Here is a 22,171-nt window from a genome sequence, read left to right as displayed (position 1 = left end):
TATCACTTACTGAGTTAAGCACACAATTATAAGAGCCTATATATTTATCTTCTTTTTGCCAATGTAGAGGCGATGATATATAAGCAGAGGTGGTATTTATAGGCCAAATTCATGATAACTATACAGTAAAATTGCTAGTAAAATCTTTAATAGGATTTTAAAGCCAGGCAGTTAGCCTGCTTGTTTGAACAATACTCAAATCTGCCAGCTTTCATGGAGCCAGCCAATGGATTTAAATAGACCCTTGGCAAATGCTACACGGAGATTTGAAGCAGAGCTAAGCTGAGCCTCACTGGCCTCCCAACTGGTGAAATCTATGGCTACCAAGCCTATGCTGGACCCAGGAGGGCATGGAAGGACTCCCATTGGAAGAACAGCACTGTTGAGTGACAGGCATGTGAGAGAGCATGACCTGGAATGGGAGAGGTCACTCACCCCCTTTCTACCTCAGTTCTCACGGTTTGCCATATTAAATACAAATCTTTATGGACTAGATTTTTCATCACCTACCTACCCTGAGTAACCTCAGGGGCCATGTTTCAGACTGCCACAGCCCGGCAGCCATGGGCCTCTGGGTATCCTTGTACAAGGCCTGGGCTCCTGGGCTTTAAAAAACTCCTTGCATTGACTTCTCCAGACCTTGCTTTTGTGTGTGTCTGCTTGTAAGTGAATAAGTGCATGCTAGTACTGGGGCTTGAACTTAGGGCCTGGGCACTGCCCCTTAGATTTTTCACATAAGTCTGGTACTCTACCAGACTTAAGTCATACTTCCACTTCTGGGGCTGAGGTGGATAATTGGAGATAAGAGTTTCACAGATTTTTCTGCCCTGGCTGGCTTGTTCAGCTCTAACAGGTGTCAAGGAAGTTTTCTAGATGTGACCACATCTCCTTTCTCTCTTTCCTACTACAATTCTGTTTCAGCTGCTGGCCCTGTTCTGTTCAGAGTGTCTATACTACCCTTGATACTAAGGGAGTCACATCACTCTTCTGCATACCCCCCAACAGTGCTATTTTCCTGTGTACCAAGAGTTAAATCCATGTACATTCTGCCACCCTTTCCCCAGCCATCTAGCTGTCTTCCTGCCCTATGGAATTTGCTAAGGTCCATCCCTTAGGCACTTCCCAGTGCTGCTCCTTCATCCCTCTGGTATTTTTGTTTTCGTTGTTGACTACTGAGGCTAAGCAGCTCTATCTCTCATCTTTACTCCTCTTTCCTCTGGTTGATTTTCTAACTAATTTATTTAGTGCTAGTAGTAGGTTTTGAGCTCAGGGCCTCATGCTTCTGCTTGACTTCTTCATCCAAGGCTGGTAATCTACCGCTTCAACCACACCTCCACTTCTGGCTTTTTGCTAGTAAATTGGAGTTAAGAATCTCATACACTTTTCTGCTCAGGATGGTTGTAAACTGCAGACCTTATATCTCAGCCTCTTGAGCAGCTAGGATTATAGGCATGATATTATACCATTGCCTGGCCTCTGGTTGATTCTCATTCCTGGCCGCATAGTGGAATCACTTGGGAAGTTCAGAAAAATAATTGCATGTTTATGTCCTTGTTAAATAGTGTATAGTGTATGGAATTGAGTACATTGAAATAATGTAGTCTTCTGCTTATTGTCTGAACAATTATGTAATTCTAGAACTATTTGTGTATGTTTGTGCTCATTTGTGCTCTTCCCACTAGAATGTGGTTCCTTGAGGACACAGATTCTGTCAGTCTTAATGATACCAAATGCTTAATGAGTAAGGCAGTAACTAACATGCATATACAGTGAGCACAGGCTACTTACTTGCATGGCTGCCTGAACAATGGCCTTTGCGACAGAAAAGAACTAGAAAAACCAAAAGTTATTGTGAAATATTAAAATCATGGAAGACAAAGCTGTTTTGAGGAACTAGTAATCATCTTCAGTTCTGATATTTTTTTCCCTTAATGATTTCAGATTCTTGAACCTGGGTGGTCTTGGAGCCCTGTTTCTAAAGTTAGATTTTACTTTTATCTCTATCATTAATCCTGGACAATTGCTTGGCTTCTGTTGTGACATATGAAAGAGGGTAATAAGTTATTTTTGGGAAGTGCTCTTGTGGTTGGAAACCTTAAGAAAAAGTGGTATGTAATTAGATATTGATATGGTGCATTGTCTACACCCAAACTTCCTGAAATCTAAGCAGATCATATCCTTATGTGCAGTTGCTGAAACTGTACATAACTAGGCCCATTGGCCTAGAGAAAGGAGCCAGTTGGAGATGGAAGGTCCACATGGGATTTCAGCCCCTGCACAGGGGGAGGAAGGTAACTGGAGCTAGCCACTTTGGTGTAACTGCAAGTACCAAAGATGGTTTATTTTCCCTCAGTTTTTCCTCCCTTGCCCTGTAGCTCTCATTCAGTCCTGTCCCTGTCCAGTGTTAGTTAGGTATTGCTATTTTAGGTATTGCTATATATATATAAAATATATATAGAGAGAAAGAGAGCTGGGTGTTAGTAGTTCATGATCCTAGCTAGGTCAGCTAGTGAGGTAAGCTCTGAGGAACCAGGTTCAAAGACAGCCTGGACAGTCTGTTTTAATTAGCCAGCAAAAAGCATAAACTGGAGGCATGCCTTAAGTAGTAAAGCAAAAAAGCCAAGTGAGAACATGAAAGGCCTTTTATTGAAGCCCCAGTATTGGCACCAAATAAAACAAAAGAAACAAGCAAAAGGTAGAACAACAAAAATGGAATACAGTATCTGTAATACTGAAAAAATTCGAAAAATTATAAGCAAACCCCCCCATATCTTTATATTTTTGATATTTTAGCCACCTAGAGATATAGTTGGCTAGCACTTGAAGTAAATGTTTAAGACTTTGTGTTGTATAAAATTAAATTTTGGTTCATTTAAAAAAATTGGAATCTCCCTCTCTCTCTCTCTCTCTCTGTCTCTCTCTCTCTTTCTCTGTCTCTCTCTGTCTTCCACTCACCCTCTGCTCTCTCTGAGGGTGGGCAGTAGTACTAGATTTTGAATTCAGTACCTCTTACTTGTTAAGCAAGTACCCTACCAGTTAGTCAAATTTCCATCCTCAAAATGGATTTGTTTTTCTATATCATTTGTATCAATGATTTTTAAAAATTTAATCCTATGGAGTTGTTAATAACAGTTTTTAGTATGGTGATATTTATTTAGTAACATAACTCTTGTATATTTTTTTATTGTGAAAATACTGTACAGAGGGGTTACAGTTACATGAGCAAGGTAATGAGTACATTTCTTATCAAGCATTGTTGCCTCCTCCTTTGTTTTTCCTCTACCATCCCTTTCCTCCCATCTCCACAACTACATTCCCCTCTTTCTATCCCTCCCCCCCACCTAAATTGTAAAGTTCGATGTTTAACAGTGTCTTGTACATCTCATTGTCACAATCGGTCAACCTGTATCCATATTTACACATTTTCTTTTCTCCCTTCCCCTCCACAAATTATACTGACATCAAATACAGTGAAAACAGGGGATATACCGTGAAGGAGGAACACTACAAAGCAACAAAAAAATCACATGGTACCTTATAAATATGTTAGAAACAATAGCTAGAAAGAAAAAAACCACTTGTGTCCCTATCTTGGGGTTCATCTTCTCTGGTCATATGTACATAGCTTTTGACCTTTTCTGCTTGTCCCAGACATATACTAGTTATTGCAAGTAAGGTAAACCATAGGACCTATGTTTCTTTGGGCCTGGCTTACTTTACTAAATATAATTTTTCCCCAGTCTTTCCATTTCCTAGCAAATGGGACAATGTCATTCTTTCTGATGGAGGCATAGAATTGAATTGTGTACATACACACACACACACACACACACACACACACACACACACACACACACACACACACACACACACACACACACACACAAACACACCCCACATTTTCTTGATCCATTCATCTACTGAGGGGCATCTGGGTTGGTTCCATATCTTAGCTACGGTGAATAATGCTGTGATAAACATAGTTGTGCTGGTAGCCTTAGTATGGCCTTGTTTGTGATCATTTGGGTAAATGCCCAAAAGTGGGATTGCTGGGTCATAAGGGAGCTCTATGTGGAGTCTTTTGAGAAACCTCCATACTGCTTTCCAAAGTGGTTGAACAAGTTTACACTCCCACCAACAGTGTAATAAGGTTCCCTTTTAGCCACATCCCCTCCAGTTCTTGATTATAGCCATTCTAACTGGGGTGAGGTGGAATCTCAATGTTGTTTTGATTTGCATTTCTTTTCTGGCTAGAGAAGTTGAGCATTTCTTCATGTGTCTATTGGCCATTCTTATTTCCTCTTCAGAGAAGTTTCTCTTTAAGTCTTTAACCCACTTATTTATTGGGCAGTTGTTTCTTTGAGGATTTATTGTTGGGGAACTTAATTTTTTGAGTTCCAAGTATATTTTAGATATGAGACCCTTATCCATTGTATGGGTACTGAAGATCTTCTCCCAATCCGTGGGCTTTCTATATTGATCTTGCTAGCTGTGCAGCTTCATGCAATCCCATTTGTCCAACCTTTCTTTAATTTGTTGCGTTTCTGGGTCTCTATTAAGAAAATTTTGGCCTGTGCCAAGGAGACCTAGGGTTTCTCCTATTCCATCCTGTAATGTTTTCAGGGTGTCTGCTTTGACTCCGAGGTCTTTGATCCATTTGGAGTTGATTCTGGTGCAGGGTGATATATAAGGATCTAGCTTTTGTTTTCTACAGGTGATTAACCAATTTTGCCAGCCCCATTTACTGAAGAGACTGTCTTTCTTCCATTCTATTTTAGCTTTCTTATCAAAAATCAATGGCTTTTCTGCATGCCAACAATGAGAAGAGTGCAGCTAAAATCAGGGAAGCAACTCATTTTATTAGTAGCCTCACAAAAAAAAAATGTCTAGGAATTAACTTAACCAAAGAAGTGAAGGACCACTACGAAGAAAACTTTAAAAACTTGAAAAAGGAAATGAAAGCAAAACTTAGAAAGTGGAAAAACCTCCCACACTCCTGGATTGGAAGGATCAACATCGTGAAAATGGCAATACTTCCCAAGGCTATCTACAAATTCAATGCGATATCTGTCAATATTCCAACCTCGTTCTTCAGGAAATAGAAGAGGAAATCCAAAAATTCATATGGAACAATAAAAAGACCCCCTAATAGCACAAAACTATCTTTAACAGCAAGAACAGTGCTGGAGGAATATCAATACCAAATTTCAAACTCTACTACAAAGCCATGGTAATCAGAACAGTTTGATACTGGCATAAGAGGAGACCTCAGGACCAATGGAATAGAATTTTAAACCCAGAAATGAACCCACAGACCTACAGCCACCTAATCTTGGATAAGGGAGCTAAAAAAGTAGAATGGAAGAAAGACAGCCTCTTTAGTAAATGGTGCTGGCAAAATTGGTTAATCACCTGTAGCAAAGTAAAGCTAGATCCTTTTTTTTGTTGTTCACTTGTGGGGCCTGAACTCTGGGCCTGGGCTCTGTTCCTCAGCTCTTCAGCTCAAGGCTAGCGCTCTACCACTTGAGCCACAGTGCCACTTCCGGCTTTTTTTTTTCTGCTTATGTGGTACTGAGGAATAGAACCCAGGGCCTCATGCATGTAAGGCAAGCGCTCTACCACTGAGCCACCTTCCCAGCCCCCTAAAGCTGGATCCTTATACAGCTTGTGGCTTTTTGTCTCCAAACTTCGTTCTCTAGTTCCTGGTTTACCTTCTGACCCTCTGGCTTACCAATTTTTGCGAGCAGAGATTATACTTTCTATGATTATTCATACCACTACCCTCTTTTCAGCATATAGAGATTGATGAGAACTAAAGTGCAGTCAGTGATCTTCCCCCCTCCACCTCCCATCTATACTTGGTCATATTTTACACCTATGGCAAAACATGTTATTTGTTCACCTGGTTGCATCTTCCCTCTGTGCCAGGACTGTTCTGATGTCCATTGGATCACACATCCCCTTGGGAGTATTCCTAAATTTAGTAAGACTTTCTTTATCTCCTTCTTTCGCTCAGTGTAATAGTTATCTTCGTGTTTCTCTCTAAATTCATTATCTTCAGGTTTGTTTTTACATATGTCTCACTGCTTTTTCCATAATAACAAGGGTTGTCAGTTTGTATTTTCTGGTGTATATTAAGTATGTTCAGGCTAGTAGCTATCTTTTGCTACGTTGAGAATGAGAAGGATTTAGTTAAGTTATGACAAAGTACCACCAGCCTTCTTTTGGTGTTTTTTCTTGTATGTGTTAGATATATTATTTTTACACTGCTGTAAACAGTATACAAATACAGTCCACTTTTAATCCTTTTCCCTTTTGGCTCAGTATTTTATAGTACTATGTAGTCTTCAGACTGTTTTCTTTGGAAGTTAAAGGAGTTGTAAAGTTGCTTCCAGATGGAGTATGTTTTGAAAAACTAAAGTGACTTGCCAAAAAAAGTTTCTGGTAGCGGAGAAACCTACTGCCCCCTAGACTGTGAGCAGTGTTGTTCTATGAAATAGAACTTCTGCATTTGCTTCCATGATGGCTGACACATGTCCTATTTTTGGTTGCCATAGATAAATGTTGGAGTCTAATACTTTTCCTTACTCACAGAATTAGTCATATTTGTGTGATTATTTTTAAAGGGCATATAACATTGTCAAAAGAAGTTGGGAGTGGAAAAGGAACTGAGTAAGCTCACCAGCCAGGTCTGAACTTGATTAAGATTAGTCTTCATTGTAACTTATGCTAATACTCATTAAATCTGTAAAGTAAGACTGAACTGTGTTTATATGAAAATATAGATGTTTTTAGATATCCTGCCATAAGTGACTAAAGTACTATATAATTATTCGCATAGCCTTCTTGTCAGATTACCTTAAAAATCCAAAATGATCTTGATGAACAGTAATACATTATGATTTCATGGTTCATCTATATACCTCCTACATTGATGTATAATGTTTTTGTATCTAACAAGATTACCAAATTATATACCTTTTTTGTATCGGTAACATGCTTAAAATACCATCATCTTCAATGGCTAGTTATGATTACGAAACCATAGTATGATTATCAGAAAAGAATGTATTCCCACATATAAAGTCTTCAGATTGTTTTCATATCATTCTGAGAGAGGTGAGATGCTCTTTTTCTTGTATTTTTAAGCCTTTCTTCAGACTGGAGGACCAAAGGGGTGGGATGGGGGGTTCTTTTCTGGTTCTCTTACCTCACCTAATGTCTCTGCAAGAGCCATGCGCTGCTTCAGCACATGCGTCATCCTTTCCCCCGGTGGCAGCATGGTAGGGCTGCAGGGTTGTGGCATCTGCTAACAGGTGCATGGGGTGAGGAAGTATGATAACATTCCGGGTAGATGCCTAAGAGGAGTAGTATGGCCAGGTTGTAGGGAAGATCTATGGTTAGTTTTTGTGAGGAACTTCCAGAATGCTGTCCAGAGTGGTTGTATTTACATTCCCACCAACAGTTAGCTGTTTGAATTCACAATGTTGGCCAGTCTACCTGGGGTGAGATAGAATCTCAAAATTGTTTTGATTTGCATTTCCTTTATAGCTAGGCATGTTGAGCATTTCCTCATGTGTTTCTTTGCCATTCTTACCTCCTCTTCTGAGAAGTTTCTCCTTAGTTCCTTTTTTTTTTTTTTTTTTTAAATTAGTCATGGGGCTTGAACTCTGGACCTGGGCACTGTCCCTCAGCTCTTCAGATCAAGGCTAATAATGCTCTACCACTTGAGCCACAACGCCACTTCCGGCCTTTTCTGTTTATGTGGTGTCAAGGAATCGAATCCAGCGCCCAATACATGCAAGGCAAGCACTCTACCACTGAGCCACCTTCCCAGCCCTTTCCTTAGTTCGTTTGCCCATTTAGTAATTGTTTTGTTAGGTTTGACAGAGGTTAGTTTCTTGAGCTCCTTTTGTATATTTTGGATATTAGGTTGGTTTTTTTGTTTTGTTTTGTTGGTCATGGGGCTTGAACTCTGGGCCTGGGTGCTGTCTCTGACCTCTTAAGTTTAAGGCAAGCACTCTACCACTTAAGCCACAATGCCGCTGTTTTCTGGTGGTTGGAGATAAAAGTCTGATGGACTTTCCTGCCTGGGCTCACTTTGAACTGTGATCCTCAGGTCTCATCCTCCTAAGTAGCTAGGATTACAGGCGTGAGCCACTGGTGCCCGATGGATGTTAGGTTTTTGTTTGATTGATTGCTGGTAAAGATCCTCTCTGCGTCTGTTAACTTTCCTTGTAGTTTAGTAACTATGTCCTTTGCTGTGCAGAAACTTTTTTTTTTTGCCAGTCCTAGGCCTTGAACTCTGGGCCTGAACTTCTTTTGCTCAAGGCTAGCACTCTACCACTTGAGCCACAACACTACTTCTGACCTTTTCTGTGTATGTGGTGCTGAGGAATGGAACCCAGGGCTTCATGCATGCAAGGCAAGTACTCTACCACTAAGCCACATTCCCAGCCCTGCATAAATTTTTTAGTTTGATATAATCCCATTGGTCAAAGTATCTCTCCTGTCTGCAGTGACCCTGGGACTCTTCAAAATGTTTTTGCTTATACTGTTTCTCCTACTCCCTCTTGCAGTAGTTTCAACATTTCAGGTCTGACATTGAGGTCTTTGATTCACTTTGAATTGATATTGTGCTAGTGGCAAACAGGGATCTACTTTTAGTTTTCTGCATATGGATGTCCAGTTTTCTCAAAGCCAATTATTGAAAAGGCCATCTTTTTCCTACTCTATCTTTGGCTCTTTTATTAAATATCAGATAACTGTAAGTATATAGTTTTGTTTCTGGGTCTTCTAGTCTGTTCCGTTGATCTTTGGGTCTGTTTTTGTGCCCATACTAAGCTGTTTTTGTTATCATAAATCTGTAGTAGAACTTGAGGTCTGGGATTGTGATGGCATTCATATTACCTTTTTTGCCTGGAATTTCTTTGGCTCTTTGAGGTCTTTTGTTATTCCATATGAACTTTTGGGTTGTTTTCTCTATCTCAGTAAATGAGAACTTCATTGGGATTTTGATGAGGATTGCATTGAATTTGTCATCATTTTCTTTCAGTTTCAGTTTTCTCAAATGTGAAGTGAAGATCTGTAAGACTTACTCATCTTTAAAAACTCACGTCATGCTTCCATGAAACCTTCCCTGGCCCTTCTTCCAGAGAGACTAAATCACTCCTCCTTAGTGGCTTCTTTTACTTATTTTCCCCCACACTTACCTCGCACTGTGTGGTATGTGTGCTTTGATTGTCTTTCTTCTCTTTAACAGGGAGGGAGCTCTTTGAGTTCAGGCCAAGAATGCTTCTCTCCCATCCCCACTGTGCTTTGGACTTGCTCTCACATTGATGCTCAGAGGGTGAGCGTGGAGGGGAGGATAAACACTTGTTATCCTGAATGGTCCATGTGTGCATAGGGTGTGCTCTGACTGGAGAATGAGGCTGAGGTGCCCTGTTGAACACACCATGAATTTTTCTCTTCTTTATAGCATTATTGTAGTCAGATGACATTCTATTAACTTAGTGACACTGTAATAATTTATTCTCTTTATATTTCTAAGTAATATGTGTTCTCAGAAACATACTTAGCCCTTTTTTTCCTCCCTCTATGTCAAGCATAGCCTTAGATGTGTGTGTGTGTGTGTGTGTGTGTGTGTGTGTGTGTGTGTGTGTGTGTGTGTGTGTGTGTGTGTGTGTGTGTGTGTGTGTGTGTGTGTGTGTGTGTGTGTGTGTGTGTGTGTGTGTGTGTGTGTCCTACAGCTTGAACTCAGTGCCTGGGTGCTGTCTGTCCCTGAGCTTTTTTTTTTTTTACTGAAAGCTAGCATTCTACCACTTGAGCCCCAAACTCCACTTCTGGCCTTTAGGTGGTTAATTGGAAATAAAGTGTTATAGATATTTCTGCCTAGGCTGGCTTTGATCTCAGCCTCGTGAGTAGGTAGGATTACAGGTGTGAGCCACTTGAGCCCAGCAAATTTTTACACATTCTTTAAGGCCCACCTTCAATTATGTGTCTACTACTTAGTCTTTTGATTATTTTTTTCTAGAAATTTGCTATCATTAGTTTTTGTCTGCAGATTTGACTCCCATTTACTGTTTGTAGTTCTGTCAGTACCTCACTGGGTTACACTGGGTTACACTGGGTTAGAAGCCCCTGAAGTCACATTTCATGTCTAATTTATCTGTAATCCCTTCTAATCTTCTTACTTCAATTCACTTCTGGTCAGTAGAGATCAATAGTGGATGATTATCTGTGAATCATTTTTTCATTTTATTATGGGTGAGTAACAGAGTGCTCTTGTACTGCTGTTATTCAATTACTACTTAATCTAAAATATCTGAAAGCCCATGGCGTGTGCCTGTTTTCTTAGCAGCACAGGAGGCTGGGAGTTGAGGATTGAGATTCAAAGCCAGTCTGGTCAGGAAAGTTCATGAGAATGTCATCTCTAATTAACCACCCAAAAGGCAGAAGTGGAGGTATGGATCAAGTGAGTACTAGCCTTAAGCCAGAAAACTAGAGAGCTTCCAGGCCTTGAGTTCAAGCCACATTACTGGCACTAAATAAATTAGTAAATATATTAATACATGAAAAAGAAACTGAGCTTTAATTAGAGAATCTAACAAATGCCTGAGCAAAGATGGAGGAATGCAGCATGAATGATACTGGAAAACACACTGTTGTTCATAATCGGTGTCTTTAGTGGTTTGCTATGTGTCAAACTTGTCATGTCTCTTAGATTCTGTACATTGCTTTTTCAGTCCTCTATGAGTATCAGGAAATACTATCTTCATGAATGTATTTAACATTGAATTTTACTTTTTTGACAGTGACATTTTTATTTTTGCCATGCTTGTATGTTAGTATATGCTTTTCTGATTTTGTCTTTATTTTACATTGCAGATTAATATCCTTTCAAGAATTTGTTGCATTTGAATCTGTCCTGTGTGCCCCGGATGCTTTGTTTATGGTGGCCTTTCAGCTGTTTGACAAAGCTGGCAAAGGAGAAGTTACTTTTGGTAAGAGTGGGAGTGTGTGAGTACCTGTGCAAAATTAGACTGGTGTGATCCTTCCTTTTTCAAAATGGAATAAAACATCTTTTACAAAGTTAGCATATTCTCCTTCATCTTCTTTTTCTTCTTTTTTTTTTTCCTTGGTGTCAATTCCAAGGTTTGAGCTTAGGTTCTTGCCCTGTTGTTTGGCTGTTTCTCTCAACACTGGCTTTCTGTTACTTGAGCCATATTTCTATTTCTTGTGTTTTGCTTGTTAATTGGAGATAAGAGTCTCATGGACTTTTCTGCCTGGCTGGCTTTGAAACATAATCCTCAGATCTCAGCCTCCTGGTTAGCTAGGATTACAAACATGAACCACCAGCATCCAGCAGTATATTTGTTTAAAAAAATGTAGCTTGATGTTCGGGCTTCAGTTCATATAAGTATTTGGCTTAGTTTGTTACTCTGGCTTAGCTTCAGGTTGGTTACTATGTGGCATGACACCTTTTGCAGAATAGAATGTGACAGCCAAACAGCATATTTCCTTCTCTTTCATTGGTTTGCTTTTGCAGAACCTTACGACCTACCTATAACCAGCAATTATTGTATACCCAGCTCTTCCTGTCCTCCTTTGTCCAGGTGGCACAGTTTGCTCTTAGAGGCAGCACATATGTATGGTTCACACGTGTGTGTGTGTGTGTGTGTGTGTGTGTGTGTGTGTGTGTGTGTGTGTGTGTGTCCTGTTTGGGGAGGGCAGTTCAGCCTTTATTTTGGAAAGACAAAAACATCTTCATTGGAATTAGTGCTAAATCTCAAGAAAACACTGAAAAGATTAAGTGCTTAGAAGATTAGGATGTGGTGGGACAGTGATTCTTCCTTGAGAGTAGCTGCCGGATGATGGTAGGAGTCAGAAAGCACCACGTTTTCCTTGGACTCCATGGTGCCCAGCGCATGTTGCCTGTGCCCCTGAACCTGAAATATATTGCTCATGAATGATTTGTGGCATCTTGATTGGGCTTTCAGGGGAAACAGTAAATGAGTCTGTTTTAAATGTCTTTTCCAATTTGTGCAGTCCTCTCAGTCTTATTTGATGCTTTAATATGCCTAGGTTCTGACTTTATAGAGACTGAATCACTTTCAGCACTGTTTCTGAGCCCTGTTAATTGTCCTCTGAAGTCCTTATTTTATTTTTTTATTAAAAATGAAGATAATAAATAATGCGCAAGATAGTTTGATAGTCATCACCTATGGTTCATGTGGGACAAAGAATGGAAGGATCATTATATATTTTAGACCAGCCTGGGCTGGTCTAATTTTGGGTGATTCTATCTCCAAAAAATTACAAGTTAGAAGCTGGGCTGGAGGCTTGACTCAAGTGATAGAGTGCCACCTGAGCAAGGATAAGACCCTGAGATTAAACCCCAGTATGAAGGGAATAAAAAAGGAAAGTAAAGAAAAAGATATATAACAGACTTATCATGCCAACCTTGTCCTCCACCCCCACTCCTCCATTCTCACTTGACATAACAGAGTTATTCAAGGTAAGATCAGCTAGGGCAAAGGCAGAAGATTATGTGCTTCTTTCTAGAAGCTCTGATGCTTCCCATTATTTAATATGGGAAGATCCGTAGATTAACTTCAGTTTATTTCTTTTTCTATCACTTAATTCCTTTTAGCATGACTGTAACAACAATTTTTCAGTGGAAAGCCAATTTAGAAAATGCCCCACTAATGGACTAGGGGATGTAGCTCACTTGCCTATGGTGAATAAGGTCCCCCTGGTTCATCCCCAGAACTGAAACAAGGAAAAGTTCCAATATCACCTTCAAGTAATCAATGAGCAGGGAGCTTATGGGGGTGTGGAGGTCAGTTTGATAAAAAATGATGCAATCATGTTACTTTGTGGGTTCAGCACAGAGGTACTGCCTCTCTCTACTGTGTTGGAGGAGTGAAAAGCATCTGGTTGAGGGTTAAGAGGACCTAGGAATGGGATTCAGATATTTTCCTTGCTACTTATCCACAGGGCAAAGTATCAAGGAATGTGGGTGGCAGCAGACATACCATAGGCCTTAATGGAGTAATGACACAGACGTTTCCCAGTTCAGGGAGAGGCAAGGATGTATGGTACTATGGTTGAAAGGGCGGATAGAGAAGTAGGCTATAAGGGCACAAGAGTCAACAGTGAATTTAGAGTGCACCAGTGGTCTGAGATTCTCTTCCCAGTTTCTTACCAGCTTTGAGGGACAAATCTTTTCAACTTTCTGAGCTTTATTTTCCCCATCTGTAAATAGCTGCCCTATGTGAAAGGATCTACCACATATTATCTGAGAAACAAAAGACCTCTGTAAAAGTAATCACAATGAAATAAAGAGCCTGAAAGCAGAGAGGATTTCCTTTTTTTTTGTTAGTTCTCCTTTTTCTATTCTTTTTCCTAGAAAGACCTTTCAATTTGTTGTTTCGCTTCTGGCCAGTTAGTAGTTTGCTCATACTCTGTCCCTTCTCTGAAGGCATATTCCAAGAGCTAACATTCTGATTGTCATCAATTCCATATGACTCTTGCAGACAAAAGCACTTCTCCAACTACCCTGTCTTCCAAAGGTAACTTATTCCTGTCTTATCAAATAACAACACATTGACTACCTGCATATTTTATGATAAGCCAATTGGGTCCTTGCCTTATAGGCATCATAAAATGAGCCATTAATCCCTACTTAGGAATAGATGGAAAGAAAAATTCATAGACTAAGATACTTAAGTGACTATGAAATTACAGATAAGTATCTCACTTCTATTATTTTTCATATGGTAGGGGGAAAATCATTAAATGTCATAGATACATGTATCAGTCTTTTTTTCTTTTGGTGCTGGTCCTGGTGCTTGAACTCAGGGTCTGGACACTGTTCTGGACCTTTTTTGTTCAAGGCCAATTAGCCACAACTCCTTTTTTGACTTTTCTTGGTTGTTAATTGGAGATAAGAATTTTATGGACTTTCCTGTCAGGGCTGGCTTCAAACCACCATCTTCAAATCTGAGCTTCTTGAGTAGGTATGATTAGAGGCTTAAGCCACTGGTACCTGGCTGAACCATTTATCCAAGTAAATAAAATCATACCAAGAGCATGGCAGTTTGGGTCAGAGTCTTTTAGACAGCAGGGAGCTTAAGAAGAAGCTAGCAGCATTTTCTAGAAGACTCATGATGCAGTGGAAGAGAAAGAAAACACCTCACAGTTGTATAATAAAGCAGATAAAACTAGTCAGTACTGGTCTTGTAAACTCAAACTATTCAGAGTCAAATTCTAGATGTATAAGTTAATTATCTGCCTATTTGAGCTATTTTGAGGTACAGGTAATGCTGATTTTCCCAGCTCTTTTCCTCAGCAACTTTTACAAGTCTGTTTTTCAAAAATGGCCCTTAGTGATTTGGGAAGTTGCCTTCTTTAGTGTGCGTCTTTGGGAAGAGTGAACTTGAAGTGGTAAGAGAGGAAGTATCTCCTCTTTTACTCCCCATATTAGCTCAGTTAACAGTGGAGACTGTAGGGCGAGCCTTGTTTTCACACTGTACTAATGGTTCCCTGGGACCATTTCTTGAATCACAGGGAAGACTAGAAAGCCTTCCCCAGCCTTACATTTCATGCAAGTTGAGAGAAAACACTGTTTATCTGTTTATGTGTTGGGTTTTTTTTTTTTTTTTTTTTTTTTTTTTGGTCCGGTCGTGGGGCCTGAACTCTGGGCCTGGGTGCTGTCCCTCAGCTCTTCAGCTCAAGGCTAGCGCTCTACCACTTGAGCCACAGCGCCACTTCCGGCTTTTTTCTTATGTGGTGCTGAGGAATCGAACCCAGGGCCTCAGGCATGCAAGGCAAGCGCTCTACCACTGAGCCAACTTCCCAGCCCTATGTGTTGGGTTTTTATGAAAAGAGAAATGTTTGAAGCAGGGCTTAAAAGGGTATGTATTTACTGTGTATTTAATGAAGCTGTTAGTAATAACAACTTTGTCATTAAGCTGTAGTTAATGTATTTAATAGTCATTAACCATAATTAATGAAACTGGTGATATATTTGACATGTATTATGATCAGTCTTATCATGAGGCTAATTGAAACAATACTTATCTTTATTTATTGATACCTCATTGGTTGTATCTGTAGTTATCCTAATTAGTAGCCTAAGCTCAGTACTAGTATAGGATTTGGTCCTACTTTTGTCTAGTGGATTTACTTGAGAATTGAAATTGTGTTCTGTATGATAGCACTTTCTTGAAATGTAAACTTTTTACTTGGATAATGCATTACCTATTTTCCTCTTAATTTAACTTCTTTAAGATCTTTTTCATTACAATGAACAAAGTGAAATGGTTAAGAGTCAGAAGGGACATTATTTTTTTTTTTTTGCAAATTCTTTATTGTGATTAAGTGATTACATAATTTCACAAATTTCACAGTATTGTGGGATAGTGATGCTTAGTTAAAGTCACAAACACATTCTAACTTTCATGGGGCAAATTGTCTATCATGGTCTATAAAGTTTATGAGTTCTATGAGCTTTGACAATACAGTTATGTCTTCCACATTGGGTGGTATGTACATTTCTTTTGTTTTGCCTAGCATAAGCTGTTTCCTCTTTCCTACTTGTTCCCTCCCTCCCATCGCTGCCATTGAGTTGCTTAGTTCATTTTGATCAATGTCCAGTGCAGCTGATGGGTCCCACTGTTGTATGTTTTTCCCTGATTCCCTCTAGTTCTATGTCCTCCTCCTAATTTCCCTCTGGTGTGCACATATATACCATATATGTGATTAGCAGCATGGGGTTATTTAGTAGTGATTAGACCAAATGAGTGGAGGTCCTTTGTTTCTCAAGTCTTGTCACCTTAGGTTTTGGATTTAATATCCACTTATCAGGGAGACCATGTGCTGTTTGTCTCTTTGCTCTTGGCTTACCTCACCCAACATAATTTCTTCTAGTTCCATCCATTTCCCTGCAAATGCCATTATTTTGTCCTTTCTAATGGCTGAATAATATTCCACTGTGTATAGATATCACAATTTTTCCATCCATTCATCTGTGGTGGAGCATCTGGGTTGTTTCCATATCCTGGCTATTGTGAACAGTGCTGCAATAAACATGGAGGTGCATGTGTCCTTGTATACTGGTTCCTGTTATTCAAGATAGATGCCCAGAAGTGGTATGGCTGGGTCATAGGGGAGGTCCATATTTAGCTTTCTGAAGACCCTCCAGACTGCTTTCCAAAGTGGTTGTTTAAGTGTACATTGCAGCAGTGTAATAGGGTTCCTCTTTCTCTGTATCCCCTCCAGCATTTATTGTTAGCTGACTTTAGGATACGGGCCATTCTGACTGGGGTAAGGTGGGATATCTCAGGGTTGTCTTTATTTGCATTTCCTTCACAACCAGCGATGGTGAACATTTCCTCATGTGTGTTTCTTTGCCATTTTTATCTCTTCTGAGAAGTTTCTCTTTAGTTTCCTTGCCCATTTAGTAATTGGTTTGTTGGGTTTGGGAGGAATTAGTTTCTTGAGTTCCCTGTATATACTGGATATTAACCCCTTGTCTGATATATTGCTGGTATATATTTTTCCCCAGTTAGTTGGTTGTCTTTCTAGCTTGGTTGCTATGACTTTAGCTGTGCAGAAACTTTATTTTAAGGTAATCCCATTTGTCGAGTCTCTCTCCAATTTGTTGTGACCTTGGGACCCTGTTCAGGAAGTTCCTGCCTGTGCCTATAAGTTCAAGTGTCTCTCCTACTCTGTCCTGCAGTAGTTTCAGAGATTTAGGTTTGATGTTAAAGTCTTTAATCCATTTTGAGTTGATGTTGGTGCATGGTGACAGGCTGGGGTCCACTTATAGTTTTCTGCATGTGGCTGCCCAGTTTTCCCAGCACCAGTAGTTGAAGAGATTTGCTTCTTCTACTGTATGTCTTTGGCTCCTTTGTCAAATATCAGCTGACTGTAGGCTTGTGGTTTTATTTCTGGATCTTCTATTCCATTGGTCTTCAGGTCTGTTTTTGTGCCCGTACCAGGCTGTCTTTGTTATTATGGCTCTATAGTAGAGTTTGAAGTCCAGCATCGAGATCCAGAAAGGGATATTATTTGAAAAAGTTGTTGATAATGATTTTTAATTTGACATTTCACAAAAACAGTGTGTTATTTAATCTACAGTAGATTTTGTTCTAAGGTAGAGGTACCTAAGCAGGCTTTCTTACATATGCTTATGTTCTAACAGAGGTAAGAATTCCAAATTGGAACAGTGTGAGTTTTGAAAGTAAATTCCTCAACTTTGACAACAATCCTGACTTCATACTGAGCATCTTGTCAGAGATCCTAGAGATTGTTCAGAAGCTGTTCCAGTTCATTGGGTCAAAAATCCACTATTTACGAAAAAGCTAAATACGGATTTGCACGATTGACCATAATGGCTTCAATTTTGAAAGATAGTAGTATCAGAGAGCACTTCCAGTTGGTGGGATAATTTGAGAATCATCCATGCTCAAATGGCTAAAATATTGTACTTTTTGCTACTTCATCACTCCATTTTAAAAATAGGGAGGAAAAAAAAAAAAAGAGGCAGTCCTGTTGAGAAGGTGGAAGAATGTCAATTGAAGAGTAAATCACAATAGCTATGTGAAGTCAGTCCTTAGTTAACTACTGCCTGAAGGTTAACTTCTCAGGAAGGCTGGCAAGGTGTGGAAAAGCAGGATGTGTGTGTGTCTGTGTGTGTGAATATGTGTGTGTATGTGTGTGTGTGTATGCATTCAAGAGTGCAAGATGAAGGGCAAAGAGAACATGATCATAGAAATGAAGAAGTAGAGAACAGAAAGTTGCTAACATTAAATCCTGAGACATGAAGCCCTGGGAAAATTTGACTATCTTAAACTGTACAGCTCATTTAAAAATAGTAAAATTATGCTATTATTCTTTCAGTATGAGAGAGAGAGATAAAAATACAGTTTTTCTAAATTGGAAAATTTGCTGTAATCTTACTGCTAATGACTGATTTCTTCCAACAGTTGCAAGGCAGTTTTTGCTCTGATAGGTTGATAAAGGAAACAAAATCATGAACATATTGGAAGTTCTCAGAGAAAATTACAGTTTAGGTATATGTTGGGGGTGGATAGTTAGACATTTTAATTGAAATAAAACAGTTTCATACTAATATGGGATCACTGTGGGTGTGCATTTGTAGTACATCTGCTCTTGAAGCATTTAAGTAGGGTTAAATGTATGTTAATGCTTTTGTAAGAAAATTATTTTTGATAACATCCGTTGAAGGAAACCAGCTTAGGAAATTGCTTTTTTAAACAATATAGATATTATACTTGCATTTACAGAATGAATTAGGATTCTTTGTACTGCTTTAAGGATTTCAAAGCTGCGAAGTCTGCTTTAGTGCTGGTGTAAGTTAACAATAATTAGCACAACAGATGATTAAGGCAAGTACCTCTGGAGAATGACCACAGTCTGCTTTCTGACTCTAACCCCATTTTAGCTGACCTACTTTTGATATGATGACGGGCTGCTAATGATTTATTCTACTCAATTAGAAGTACTTTTTCTAACAAGTAGATTGAAAACATCTCAGCTGGTCTCTCTCCTGTTGATTGAGTTAATGTACGTGATAGATGATTAATGTCTTATGCTAAAATGCTAAATATGTGCTGCCCTTTACTATTTTTTTCCATCTTCTTTTACTGCACGACTTAACATGCTGTGTAGAGGATCTGTAGACCTACCAAATTTTTGAACTGGATTCTTACCAGTGAGGTGGATCATAGATTCTCAATGTAATAGCACCGGGATGTTACAACTGTGTTTTGTTAGAACAGGGCATCCTGGCTCCATTGCAGATTCAAAGTGTTTGGGTACGAGAATGTTTAAACAGCTTTTCATGTTAAACATACATCAGATGAACAAGAGCTGGTGTCCTTTATTTCTTTTTTTATGTAAGGGAACAGGCCCAGAGGGGGAAAGTTGACTGGTTTCATAGGAAATACAAATAAGTCTTCTGATATTAGAAGGATCTTGTTCTTTCCATCATGCCACATGACCTTCAATCAGGGTGGCTTTGTCTTTCTCTACAAACAGATCTTAGAGATTACTAACTAAATCTTAGTTAAATTAGCCTTAATTATTATATAACACTAATATCATATGTGACTTCAATATAATATTCAGCTCAGTTTGACTGTGTGTGTGTGCTTACTTCTTGAGACATACTTATCACTACTGTACCTAAATGCTCAGGATAGTAATAAAAAATGTACAGTGTCTTATAGAAAACTCAGTTTGAATGTAAAGTGCTTATGCTGTGCTTACTCTGTTTTAATGGCACCCATTTTCTTCCTAGAACTTTCCTGAATGAATCTCAGTTGTAGCCAGAATACTTCTTTCCTCTTCAGACCCTTAACTGTGATTAATAAAAAAGGCACTTGTCAAAAAGGTTTGAGATGGCAACCTTGATATTGGAGTATGTGGCAGGAGATAGGTCTGCATCCACTTACTCCATTATGTTATTTAACTTGCGAATTCAACCATTTGTCTTCTGCTCCCTGCCTAAAAGGCATGGCCATATAAGCTGTTGTTAACTCTATCAGCAGGGTGGGATATTGTTTCCTTTGGGGCACAACCACAACTTTCTTTGAGGATTTAGCTTAGAGAAAGTATGAAGCTATTCAGAGATAAAGGGTAGCCATTCTGCTGCTCTCTTCCCTGCTCTCTGAGGGGTTACTTTTGTGTTTTACAAAAACATCCTTTTTGTGTTTATTGTACTAATACAAGTTTCAGGATCCACAGAGGTATTATGGTTTAGTGTTTGAAATAATATAGCTTGATGAATCTTTTTTTATTTTAATGAGAAACTCATTTTCATTGATGTGCAGCTTCAAAATGTGAATCTTTTAGAAATTAAAATGAATTAATTTAGTTATTCTGTATGGAAACAAAAATGTAGAAAGTTAGCATTTGCATAAGTGAAGACCTTGATGATTTCAGATTATAGTGGTGAAGGTTAAGGAATAAGAGCCAGTAGAATTTGTAAAAAACAAATTCAGTCTAACCACTTAATGGCATGTGCAAGTAATTTGCCAATTAGATATTTCTAGTATCTGAAAGATCTTCAAAGTAGAGAGTGGAGGTTCTTAATCTTTCTTAATTTTGTACTTTAAGAAACATAATAGAAAATTACTTAGTTTTTTAAATCACTTTCCATTCAAAATTTTAGTATATGTGCTCAGGGAAGGATGTATTTTAAATATTTGTGGAAAATTATCGTCTTTTGAAAGATGTACAAACTATCAGATTTATAAATCATACTGTGACTCTTTTTTAAAAAATATCATTTGTAAATATTTGGTGTCCAAATAATAATTTGCAGTATAATGAAGACTTTCCATTTTGGAGTATCATTATTTAATGGTCACCTGCTATGTATGGAACATCAATCATATAAGCATACTTAGCTCCATAATAACACTCTGAGAAAAAGATTTTATTCCCATTGTAAAGATCATGTTCATTAAGTCATAGTAAGCAATTTGCCCAGGATAACAGTGAGCTGGGAATCTCTGGCAGTTTCTGACTTATTTTAAAGTGGCTTTATTTACCCATGAAAGCTGTATAAATCAGTGAATTTTCACAGTTTTTCTGTAGAATATTCTACAGCAGTAGCTGCAGTAACTATCACCACTTTGCATATTAGAACAGTTTCATCAGAATTTCAAAGAACCCAGACTTCAGCCGCCACACTTCCTTTGGTACCCCACTTTCATTTTCTTGAGTCCTTACAGTCCTTAGGCGACCATTGATCTGCCTTCTGTCTGAATGAATTTAGTTATTCTCAACATTTCCTCTAAGCCTAATTTCACTTGTTTTCAAGGTTCATCCACACACTAGCATGCTATCATTCCTTTTCTTATTGATATGATTATAGAGCATTATATGGATATGCCATATTTTGTTTACTAGTACCTGCCAATTAATGAGTATATAGGTTGTTTCCTATATTATGAATAATGTTCCTGTGACAATGCTAGCAACATGTTATGCACATGTGTTTTACTTTCTCATGAATAGATAACTCGAGAAGAAATTCAAAGGTCTTACGTTATCTTGCAAATTGAACAGTTTGTCTTCTGCTCCCTGCTTAAAAGACATGGCCATATAAGCTGTTGTTATATTGTTTCCTTTAGGGTACAACCACAACTTTCTTTGAGGATTTAGCTTAGAATAATTATGAATTTGGTTTTGTTGACCTGCTTGTCTGCTTTCCAAAGTGGCTGTACCATTTTATTCTCTGCAGTGAGAGTTCCAGTTGCTTCATATCCTCCCCAGTCCTTGTTATAGTGAAAGACCCTAGTCCCCTAGGATACTTTCGTCAACGGGAGGGTGCCCCAGAAAACTCAGACTCCAGGCCGGGAGATGCAATAAGCAAGAGGAGTTTATTTGACGTTTGCGCAAACGGACTCTCTGTCCCGAGCAGACAGGGAGCCCTGAGCAGCGGTTACAAGCCTTCTTTTAAAGGCAAAAACCACAAGATTAACGCATAACACAAAGCATCCCATGATTGGTCCATTTAAAGGTCATCATATACGCCAACAATCACTTTGCCACGCGGGAAATTTTGTAACACTCTTTGTAAAATGACTGGCCCATGGTTGGTCTAAGGGGGGTTTACATGGTTACAGGCCTATGATTGGTTGACATTTGGCTTCGCTTGTGGTCTTGCCAGGTGGTCGTTATCTCAAGGTCCTGTCTGAGGAATTTTTAAATGGGAACTGAGGAACACGTACTGTCTGTTCTTTATCTACCACCACTGACCTTGTCCTGGGGCTGGCATCTGGTCCCTGAAACTTCTTAACTCATTTCTGGGAAGGGAAGGGTCAATGCTAGCATAAGCAGGCTTACAGAAGCAGAATCAGCAGTTAGCAAATTGTAAAATGGACACAGCCCTAATTTTGCTAATTCTTCAATAGTTTCTCTTTCCTTTCTACCCATCCTAGTTGGGGGAGGTGTCAATTCATTGTGGCTTTGATTTTTAGCTCCCTGATAGCTAGTGATATGGTGTCTTTTCATATACTTATTGGTCATTTCCTTTCTTTTTAGGAAAAATATCTACTTATATCCTTTGCTCATCTTAACCTTTATTTTTCTTTTCATTAATGAGTTGTGAAATTTGTTGTATATTGTACGG

General features: G+C 38.9%; 1 protein-coding gene across 3 annotated transcripts in view; it reads left to right on the top strand.

Annotated features, from left to right (window-relative positions):
• Slc25a13 (solute carrier family 25 member 13) overlaps positions 1–22,171 on the top strand; it is a 159,697-nt gene that overhangs the window by 50,367 nt on the left and 87,159 nt on the right. For all 3 annotated transcript variants that reach the window (XM_069996543.1, XM_069996544.1, XM_069996545.1), the window contains one exon: positions 10,888–11,003. In XM_069996543.1, coding sequence (XP_069852644.1) covers positions 10,888–11,003 — 116 coding nt within the window. The remainder of the gene's footprint in view (positions 1–10,887; positions 11,004–22,171) is intronic.

The sequence above is a fragment of the Dipodomys merriami genome, unplaced genomic scaffold, assembly GCF_024711535.1.
Source record: "Dipodomys merriami isolate MVZ:Mamm:240054 unplaced genomic scaffold, mDipMer1.0.p SCAF_5, whole genome shotgun sequence".
Lineage (NCBI taxonomy): Eukaryota > Metazoa > Chordata > Mammalia > Rodentia > Heteromyidae > Dipodomys > Dipodomys merriami.
The sequence above is the reverse complement of the archived record's forward strand: the minus strand, read 5'-3'. Positions and strand labels throughout refer to the sequence as shown.